Raw genomic sequence first — 10,666 nt, 5'->3', positions numbered from 1 at the left:
TTTTTTCTTTTAAAGACAGGGTCTCACTATGTAGCCCAGGCTGGCCCTGAACTCAAAGCAGTCCTCCTGCGTCAGCCTCCCGAGTGCTGGGATTACAGGCATGTGCCGCCATGCTGGACCTATTCAGAGCTCTTAACCAAAACCCAAAGAAGAAACAGTCTTTGACCATATAATATTTAACTGTTTGTTATTCCCAATAATAAGATGGCAGAATGTGACCTCTTTGTCTTGCTGACTTTTAGAGTGAAAATACTGAAGGAACCCCTGTGGAGGACAGTGTGGAACTGGAAAGCCTGAAACAAAGACTAGAAAAGAAACAGAAAAGAGAAGCAGGTATTACAACATTTTAACTTCAGTGACAGAAGGCAAAGATGAAGGTGTGTTTGTCAGTGCTGCCACGTTCCGCGTGTTTTGTTGAGTTGGAGTGAGTGGCGAGGAGGAGGACCGCGTCTGCCTTATACTTGGGCCATCCTTATCATGGCCTTGGGATTTGGCTCGTTCTAGAAGAGATCATTTTTAAATGAGATAGCTCATTGGTTTGACACCTTGAATGCCTTAGCTAGGATCGAAGAAGATACTCCCCAGGCTGTTAGAGCGCACTTCTAGCTAACTAGGCGCGGTGGATGAAGCGTCCTATTCCATTAAGCTCCCCTGCAGGAGTGGGCACCGGCCGCTTCCCCTCTGAACGCGCCCCTTGCCTGGGCTTCGGCGCCCGTCTCGCATCTATTCCTGCCCTTTCCATCTCCACACCACAGTCGGGAAGGCGCTTTAAAAGGCAGAGGAGCCCCGCTGGGCAAGACCAGCCCCTCCCTGACCTCTGCTTTCGGGCCCCTCCCAGGGCTGTGCGTGTGCTGTCTCCTCTGCAGTTTCATCGCCCCTCTCCCAGAACCGGCTAACTCCCGTCGCACACCCAGGCCTCAGCTCAGGCCTGTCTTTCTGAGAGGAGCCTGGCTCCACGTGTGCATCGCGTGTGCATCGCGTGTGCATCGCGCCTCACGCACAGGGTGCCGATGCTGCCCGAGCGTCTGTCTGCAAGAGCGGGCTGCGGCAGCGAGTCCTCAGCGTTGCGGTCCCAGCACCCCACAGCGCCCAGCGAACATCTGAAGCGTGGGGGAGCAGGCGGGGTAGAGAGCGGAGCCTGATGTGTACCAGTGAGTGATTTCCCTCCCTTCTAGGTGCCAAGGCAAAGAAACAAACTACACTGCCATTTAAACCTATCAAAAAAGGAAAGAGGAGGAACCCCTGGTCTGATTCTGAATCAGATGTGAGTAGCGCTGAAAGTAATTTTGATGTCCCGACACGAGAAGTAGAGCCGCGGAGGACTGCAGGTGAGGAAGCTGGAGGAGACGCCAGATCGCGCCGAAAGACGTGAGCGCCCAGTCACTCGAGGGTGCTTAATCCCAGAAGTTACTATATTTTTTTGGTCTTTTTGAGACAGGGTCTCGCTATGTAGTTCCGGCTGATCTTGATAGAAATTATTTCTTAGCGTGGTAAATTATACTAAATATTTGAAAGACCGAAACATCTTTTAGGAGATTAGCTAGAAGCTTGCATATTCATGAAGTGTCATATCCGTGTGTGTGTGTAAGTGGTTTTATTGCCTCTTGATTCCTTATACATGTATATTTTAACAGCAAAAACCAAGTTCACAATGGATTTGGATTCAGATGAAGATTTCTCAGATTCTGATGAAAAGACTGAAGACGACGATTTTGTCCCCTCGGATGCTGGTCCTCCTCAGGCCAAAACTCTCCCCAAGTGCGTGTGTTTAAGATGGGTTGGGGCTGGGGATTTAGCTCAGCGGCAAAAAGCGCCTGCCTGGCAAGCGCAAGGTCATGAGTTCGGTTCCCGGTACCGGAGAAAAACCAAAAAAAAATAAAATAAGATGGGTTTTGTCAGCATTGTTCTTAATAATAGGCTATGTGATTTTTGTTGTTGATACACTGAAGAGTTGGTTGTCAGGATTTTTTTTTTTTTTTTTTTTTAGACTTACTAAAAAAGAACCAAAGCCACAGAAAAGCACCGTGTCAGGTATGTGTTTAATAAAAACAGTAAGATGTCTGCTCTTACTGGGACATTCAGGTCCCACTCGTTCTAACCTCAGCCACGGTGTCCAGGTACTTTGAAGAGGAACTCAAGTTCTCACTGGCACTCTATTGCTATAGCTTATTAGGGTGAGTTCTATACGTGAATATGTTCTACATTTGAAATACCACACACAGCACTAACCAGGTACTACGCTAGGCACTAGAGCTACTAAAAAGAAGAAGGGTTCTTGGGGTGAAGAATTCAGAAATTAGAACAGAGTTGTAGGAGTGTGGTGAAAGTGTTGCAAGAATGTTTAAACAGAAGTTCACAGGTGGGACAAGCAGTGCGTGGCTTCTCATGTGTTGCTTCTACTCCTCTCCTTGCCTTTTGAAGTAACTGGCCCTGAGGCGGAGGATGCGGAGGACAGGGAGCCGGATTCCTCCGGCCCTTCTGCCGAGTTCCCTGCCAAAAGCGAAGTGACAAAGCCACCTCCTGAAGGAAGCGTGCCTGTGAAGAAGACGGCAGGCAAAGGTAACCCCGGGTCTCTGAGACGGGTCCACGCCAGAGCTGACTCACTGGCTGCCCCAAGTCGATTTCATTTTTTTCCCTAAAAACTTACAGTTGACATTGCAGTTAGACCTTCTTCAAATGGAAGCAATTTCTTTTAGATCTTCGTAAGCAATAGTCAGGAAGTTGAAAATTAGCATGTTTCTCAGAATTCCAGCCATTATCTAGCTCATTTCTATAACAGGAAAAGGGCTGAGAAGCAGTTGCAAGTGTTCAGTCTTACAACATAATTTAAAAATTGAATGCTTCAGAGTCCTTTGGTTCTCTAAAATATTTCTAGTCCTGTCAGATTGTCTTTTCCTGAAGCACATGTCCTCAGTCATCCAGTCGCTAAACAAAGTGCATGGTGAGAAACCCCACACAGAATGACCCTGACGGATGCCTGGGTTGGCTCGCAGGTCGGTCTGCTGCCTCCACTGCTGACACCAAAAAAAGGGCAGCACCGAGAGGAGCCAAGAAGGACCCAGCCTTGCAGCCTGAGGCGTCCCAGAAGCCTGAGGCGTCCCAGAAGCCTGAGGCGTCCCAGAAGCCTGAGCCCGCCAAAACCAAGAATCGACGCAAAAGGAAACCATCCACGTCTGACGATTCTGATTCTAACTTTGAGAAAATCATTTCTAAAGGAGCCATAAGCAAGGTATGTATCCCTGTTTTATCCTTTTGTTGTGTTTTTGTTGCTGTCGGGGGATCTGTGAAGAGGTGGGGTGCTTCTGAGGATTGAATCCAGGGGTGCTGTTCCACAGGGTTGCATTTCCAGCCCTTTTTGAAATTTAAGACAGGGTCTCAATAAGTTGCCCAGTCTGGCCTCAAACTTGGAACCCTCCTGCGTCAGCCTCCCTAGAGCTGGGATTAGAGTAGTGCGCCCCGATGCCCAGCATGCTCTGGGTGTTGTGAAACACCTGAGCACTTGCTCTTGATTTGACATATCTTTGAGAAAATACTGTGAATTCCTAACCCATTAGTGTTTCCTGTGTATAATTTAGTTGTCACAAAGTTAATGACCTTATTTAAGCCATGAGACAGTCACCTTGGACCTGTTTCTTACCACTTAGTAAAGAAAGAAAAGCCTGAATTGCGAGGTAGAAATTACGCTGTCGGGCGTGCACTGTGCAGAGCGCTCGGCCTTTCTCTCTAGAAACCCAAGGGGGAGAGCGACGACTTCCACCTGGACCTGCACGCGGCGGTGGCTCCTCGGGCGAAGTCCGGACGCGCCAAGAAGCCTATAAAGTACCTGGAAGAGTCCGATGAAGACGACCTGTTTTGAATTGTGGTGATTATTTTATGGAATGGTTTTACTGAGCCCAAGACTGGTTTAAAAGTTCCCTGAGGGTCTTCATTTCCTTCCTCGGAGTTGAGTTTGGGAAGGTACTTTTAAAGCAGGACCATCATCAAAAAACAGTGAAACGGCACCCTGGGAAGTAGAGCCTAAGCGCCCGTCGGCTGGAGCGCGGTGCGCTGGCTCTGTCTCCCTGTCCTGTCCTTGTCTTGCGTGTTCTCCTTGATCCTTAAAACGTGCTGATTTCCTCCCGGACTCAGCGAGTTACGTGGTCACTGCAGCATAAGACATTTTGCCAACTCCTCTAAAAGCGGAGCGCTTTCACCTAAAGTGTCACTCCGTCCCTGTTCCCACTAACCCTGAGGCAGAGCGTGACCAGTTGTGTTTTACTGTGACTTCACAGGTCGTACCCCTCAGATAGAACTTGATAGTTCTCATGTAAATACTCTCTGCTCCACCTTTTCTGGGCTGAATTTTGCTTAAGCAATGAAAAATTGCTCATATCTGTTTAAATTCACTAGAGGCTAAAGAAAACCACCTCAACTACGTCTGCGTGACCTCACCATAGTCCGCGGGACGGGGTGACGCCAGCACGACCGCCTCTACTGGCCTGTGCCCTGCAGCCGGGTCGGAATCTGCCGGAGCAGAGAGCGTGGAGCCGCGCTCGGCAGCGGCTGCTCAGTCTGTCCTGGGAAGTCTCCCCAGTTTAACCTGTAAACCCTCTTTTAAAGACCCTCTTGCGTTGCTATGTGTTCCTTGAGTGATGTTCTCAATGTTCCTGTAAATATTTACTGTGTCTTAGCTCATTTCCAGAAATTTCATACTGTAATAAACTATTCTAAACATCACAACTTATGCTTGCCCTTTTTAAAAACCTGTACTAAGTAGGCCTTTAGCTTATGTTAAAATAAGTCCTTTTCAGACTGTTCATTTGATGGGCTTAGTGCTGGGTCCAAGAGCTGGGTTCCATGGTTTACAATAAATATTTTTTCTTTTTCGTTTTGGTTTTTTGAGACAGGCTTACTATGTAGTTCAGACTGGCCTTGAACTCACTATGTAGTTCAGGCTGGCCTCAAACTCAAAGCAGTCCTCCTGCCTCAGCCTCCTGAGCTCTGAGATTACAGCTGTGTGCCACCACACCCAGCTAAGAACAATAAATACTTTCCCAGGGAACTTTTACATGGCTGTTAAATTCTTCATCACTGCCATACCCCATTTTTATTTATTTATTTATTTTTGCCTTTTTGAGACAGGGTCAATGCAGTTTAGGCTGGCCTTGAGCTCACTTTGTAGCCCAGGCTGGTCTCAAACTCACAACAATCCTCCTGCCTAGGAGGATCCCAAGTGCTGGGATTACAGGCGTGTACCACCATGCCTGGCTCCATTTAATTTAAATAGGATTTGGTTTGGGTTTTATTTGCAGTCTTGGGGATTAAACTGAGGGCCTTCAAACTAACTATACTCTAAGCCACTTTTCATCATTTATTTTGAGATAAATTATTAAATTACCCAGTGGAACTCAAACTTGCAATTTTTCTGTCTCAGCCATCCCAAATCCTGGGGTTACACATGTGCACCAGCAAGTGTGGCCAATAAGGTTTTTTTGGTTTTTTTTTTTGTGGTTTTTTTGTTTTTTTTTTTTTTTTTTTTAAGAGAGGGTCTTGCTATACAGTTCAGGGTGGCCTTGAGCTCACCTTGTAGCCCAGGCTGGTCTTTTTTTTTTTTCTTAGCCCAGGCTGGTCTTGAACTTGCAATGATCCTCCTGCCTCAGCCTCCCAAATCCTGGGATTACAGATGTGCCCCACCACACCAGGCTGTATATATCTTTTAAAATGATTTCCAAGCCAGGCATGGTAGTGCCACCTGTAATACCAGCACTCCAGTAGGCTAAGGCAGGAGGATTGCTGTGAGTTTGGGGCCGGGCTACATAGTGAGACCTTGCCTCAAAAAAATGATTCCTTCCTTTAATAACTAGTTTGACATTCTGATCAACCTGCCTGATGGTATCTATAAATTGTACTTGTGCAATTGGCTAACCCATTTAGGGGGAAAGTGCTAAATAAACCTCTCTTTCATCACATCTCACACTAAAATTAAGGTCAAGTACAGTATTTTTAAAAATGAAAATGTTTTAGTGCTGTGGATCAAGCTCAGCTTCGCTCAGAGCTTTACTTGTGCTAGGTAGCACTTTGCTACTGAGCTACACCCCTCCATCTAAGATTTTTTTTGTTTTTTTTTTTTTTTTTGAGACAGAGTCTCCATGTAGCCCAGGCCACCCTCGAACTCACTGAAAGCCTCCTGTTTTAGCCTTCTCAGAGCTGGGATTACAGGCATGTGCCACCACACCCAGAAATTATAAAGTTATTCAAATGTTAAAACTCTTAAATCACGGCTGGGGATATAGCTCAGTGGCACAGCACCTGCCTGGCAAGCGCAAGGTCATGAGTTTGATTTCCGGTACCAGAAAAAAAAAAAAACCCTCTTAAATCAGGTGTGAGCATATACCTGTAATCCAGGCACTTGGGGAGGCTGAGGCAGGTAGATCAAAAGTTCCAGCCCAACCTGGGCAACTTAGTGAGACCTTGTCTGAAAACTTTAAAAAGAGGATGGGGATATACTGCAACATTGGCAAAAGCCCTGGGTTCAAGTCCCAGTACAAAAAAAATTAAAAATCTGAACAAAAAAAATGTCCAGTAGCATTCACTGAGCCAAGTATGGGATTACAGGCACGCAAGTAATCCCAGCACTTGGGAGGCTGAGGAAGGAGAATCGCCACAAGTTGGAGGCCAGACTGGATGACAAAGTGAAATCCCATCTAAAACAAAAGGATCCTGAATAATTGTATCAAAACTCATCTAACCAAACAAGGGCCTTCTTCCTGTGTGTAAATTGTATCAGTGAAGTAGGGAGAAGCTATACTATATAGTATAGTGCTCAAAATAGAAAGCACTCCTACTCAAATCAGTGCTTACAAATTCTTTTTGACACAGAGATTCCATGTAGCTCAGGCTGCCTTGAACATGCAGCAATCCTGCCTCAGCCTCCCAAGTGCCAGGATGACAGGTGTGTGCACTAGACCTGACTACAAACTGTTCAGGGGTCTGAAGTCCACATTTCTAAGAAGTTCCCAAGGGATGTCAGTGCCACAGGTTGTGGACCCTACTCGGAATCACAAAGGCGTAAACCAAATGCCAAGTCATTAAGAACTGCGAACCCAGGCTTCTCAACACCCATGAGCATTCTACAGACTGCTGGGGGCTGGGGAGATAGCTCAGTGGCACAGCGCCTGCCTTGCAAGCATAAGGTCCTGAGTTCGATTTCCGGTACCAAAAAAAAAGAAGAAGCATAAAAATGGGAATAGCTAAGTAGACACTGCTGGGCCTGTCCAGACCTGCTGACTCAGAAGCACTTGGATTTGTGACACTGGAGACAGAACCCTGGGACTTGTTTTTATCTTGAGATGGTGTCACAAAATTGACCGAGCTGGACTTGCCCTGTGATCCTCCTGCCTCAGCCTCCCAGAGTGCTAGGACAGGAGCCCATGGTGATGTTGAGAACCACTGCCGGCCACACCAATAGGTCACATCACAGGTCATAGCGGAACATCAGCTGCTTCTCCGGATGCGATTTGGGTGGGTTTTATTTTCTTTTTTTGGACTTTTCCAATAGTTTACAAAAATAGCAAATATTTTCTTTCAAAATGAAAATGATATCTCTTTTTTTCTGGTCATAAAAGTAACATACGGATTCCGATTCTGAGGGAGGAACCGGGGCCCAGCCAGGAACTGATCACAGATGTTCTCTTTCCCACACATGCCAAAGCTCTGCAATCTGCGCGGGTGGAGAGGAAACCAAAGACCCCGGGTGCTGGAGAGTGGACAGCGTGTCCTCAGGTCCGTGTGCTGCCACAAAGTCACATGGAGGTCTTTTTTTTTTTTTTTTGAGACAGGGTCTAGATCAAGTCAGGGCGATCCTCCTGCCTCAGCCTCCCAAGTGCTGGGGTGCCAGGCATGACTGCCATGCCCGGCTTGTACTTTTCTCTGTACAACACCCCAGAGGACAAGTGTTCCCAAGCTTTGCCCTTTCCCCCACCCCACCCCCAATTTGCATGATTCTGGACAGCTGTGATGCTGACTAAACCATCTCTAGACCAGAGCCTTGGGCAGGGATCTTCACCAAAACCAATGGCCCAGTGCTCACGCCTCCCACGCGCTGCGTGGTCTTCAATGTCGGTGGCAATCGCAAGGTGGACGTAAGTGAGTGTGAGGTGGTGGCCAATTCCTGCTCAGCAGGACTCTGGCCCGGGGTGATAGCTGGCGTGACCTCAGGCCCTTGTGAGTTTTCTTGCAAGAAACCCACTTGGAAAAGAACTAAAGCCAGGCTTAATGCAACATGCCTGTCACGGCAGCATTCAGGAGGCTGAGGCAGAAGGATCACAAGTTCAAGCCCAGCCTGGGTAACTTAGTGACTTAGCTAAGACCCTGTCGCAAACTAAAAACTAAAACGGGGCTCGGGATGGAGCTCACCACAAAGGCCCTGGGTTCCAACCCCAGTACTGAAAATAAATGACTTCTAAATGCTGGGGGGCGCAGGACACAGAAAGTCCAGCCGTGCGCAGACGGCGGCGGCAGCTCGGTACTCGCCGGGTCCAGGCGCCCGCGCGGCGTTCGGGTGCAGGGGCGCGCGGCGGTGCCCGGCTCTGCGCAGCATCAGCAACACCTGCGCTATCGGGAAGGAGATTGTGTGGCCTCAGGCCGAGGGACAGTGCGGGGGATCTCGGCTCCCAGCCGCCCACCCCACAGACGGGCGGGGTCGGATTGGGTTTTTCCAGGCTGGGCCACAGGGACCCCGCGGCGCCCCCGCCGCACGTCCTGTTTCCCGCCTGGGGGCCCCGGGCTCGGCCGCTACCTTTGGACTCTGTCCAGGGCTGCGTCCCGCCCAGGGGACCTCTGCAGAGGGCAGAAGGTGACCGGTGGCGCCCAGCAGGGCTTAGCCCCGTGTTTCCAGCCTGGCCCAGGGGCACATTTCCCAGCCCTTCCTGAACATCGCGGGGTCCCGTCCACAGATGGAAAAGCACACAGGTCCCTGTGACTGACGTGTCACCAAGGAGGGGGGCACCTCCACGACTGCACCTGCCGGTCTTAGGCAAGGTCCGGGGTCAGTCGGGCCCAGGATGTCCCCTGCGAAAGTCAGCCATGCTAGTGCAGACTGGGCCCTGCTGTGTACCGACTGCACGACCCTCCTGCTTCAGCTTCCCCGCTGTACAGTGCCCTCCGGCAGGGGTTGTGGGGCTCTACCAAGGCCCCAGCCCAGCAGGTGCCCAGGTGAACGGGAGGCTGCACAGGTGGGGCAGACAGAACCTCCCCCCGCGGAGTCCCCATCCCTCACCTCTTCCAGAGCAGTCAGAGGGGACCTCCATCCCGACCTCCGGGAGGCACAGTGGCGCACATCTGTGATCGCACCACTCAGGAGGCTGAGGCAGGAAGATCACGAGTTCAAGGCCAGCCTGAGCTACACTGCCTGACTCTTTTTTAAAAATCCAGCCAACCAACCAAGATGTTCACCCTGGTAACTGCAACCCCGAGAACAGGAAGGAAGGCGAAGCCTTTGTTCAGGACCAACGCTGGCCCCGGGGTTTTTCCACATGGTGCTTTCCTGGTCACACGGTGGGGACTTCAGTATAGCGCAGCTGGACGGATCAAAACTTGGGGACGGCTGGCCGGGCCTCCGAGGGTGACAGCCAGGAGAGCCGGGCCTCGCAGGAGCAGCGCCCCAAGATGCCGCCCCATCACCAGCCCTGACGCGGGGGCCGGTGGGCTGCGGCGGATCCCAGGTCCCCTCCGCACAGGATGTGGCTCCGGGTGACCCCATCCCCGTGTGCAGGTGGAGGCAGCCCGGGACGCGGCTGGAGTGGGAGGGGTGGAAACAGCCCAGCCAGGGTGGAGCCGCCACCCGCAGGGTCACCCTGTCTGTCCCTTTAAGAGAAGGGGGAGCGCGCCCCTCAGGCACCCTGTCCTGTCCTCCATCCTGGCCGCGGCCAGACCCGAAAGGGAAAATGAAAGAGGGACCGGGAGGGACAGGTCCCAGCCGGCGCCCCGGCTGCCGCGCTTCGCCTTGAAGGCCCGGCCCGGGCCCAGGGTGAGTGGGGTCGGCTGCGGGTCTGGGGGCGTCGGGGCCCCGCCGGGACGTGCGGGGCTGCGCGGGGGCGAGGAACTGGGGCCCCCTTGGTGTGAGCCGGGTCCTGAGTTCAGGCAGCGGGGCACGAGACACGGCGCGAGATAAGGAGGGAAGGGGGCTTCGGGCTCCCCCAAAGGGCGGCGGGGCTCCCCAGGGTCGGGGTCCGGAGGGCGAAGGCCTCAGGGGGCGGGCGGGCGCCAGGCTCCCCCGGGCTCCTCGCCCCGAGGTGCGGGCGCCCTCTGTTCCCCGGGCCCCAAGGCCTGCAGCCGGGCCTCCCCGACGGTGCGCCGCGTCCCCAGCGCCCGCGCCATGGCCGAGTGGGCCTTCCTGGGCTCGCTGCTGGACGCCGTGCAGCTGCAGTCGCCGCTGCTGGGCCGCCTGTGGCTGGTGGTCATGCTGATCTTCCGCATCCTGGTGCTGGCCACGGTGGGCGGCGCCGTGTTCGAGGACGAGCAGGAGGAGTTCGTGTGCAACACGCTGCAGCCCGGCTGCCGCCAGACGTGCTACGACCGCGCCTTCCCGGTGTCGCACTACCGCTTCTGGCTCTTCCACATCCTGCTGCTGTCGGCGCCGCCCGTGCTGTTCGTCATCTACGCCCGGCACCAGGCGGGCAAGCGCGCG

At 51.9% G+C, this 10,666-nt stretch overlaps 1 protein-coding gene across 1 annotated transcript in view; it reads left to right on the top strand.

Moving 5' to 3' along the window:
- The window catches only part of Top2a (topoisomerase (DNA) II alpha), a gene marked incomplete in the record, with an annotated part of 36,583 nt that extends 31,864 nt beyond the window's left edge, over positions 1-4,719 (top strand). The window contains 8 exon segments of the mRNA XM_013519327.1: positions 243-333; positions 1,176-1,328; positions 1,635-1,758; positions 1,988-2,031; positions 2,422-2,559; positions 2,994-3,229; positions 3,728-3,862; positions 4,390-4,719. Of these exon segments, the coding sequence (XP_013374781.1) occupies positions 243-333; positions 1,176-1,328; positions 1,635-1,758; positions 1,988-2,031; positions 2,422-2,559; positions 2,994-3,229; positions 3,728-3,856 (915 nt within the window).
- Between the last annotated feature and the right edge of the window lie 5,947 nt (positions 4,720-10,666).

This window comes from Chinchilla lanigera, unplaced genomic scaffold (assembly GCF_000276665.1).
Source record: "Chinchilla lanigera isolate Chin_1 unplaced genomic scaffold, ChiLan1.0 scaffold00050, whole genome shotgun sequence".
Taxonomy (NCBI): Eukaryota; Metazoa; Chordata; class Mammalia; order Rodentia; family Chinchillidae; genus Chinchilla; species Chinchilla lanigera.
This window is presented reverse-complemented; position numbering and strand designations above follow the sequence as displayed.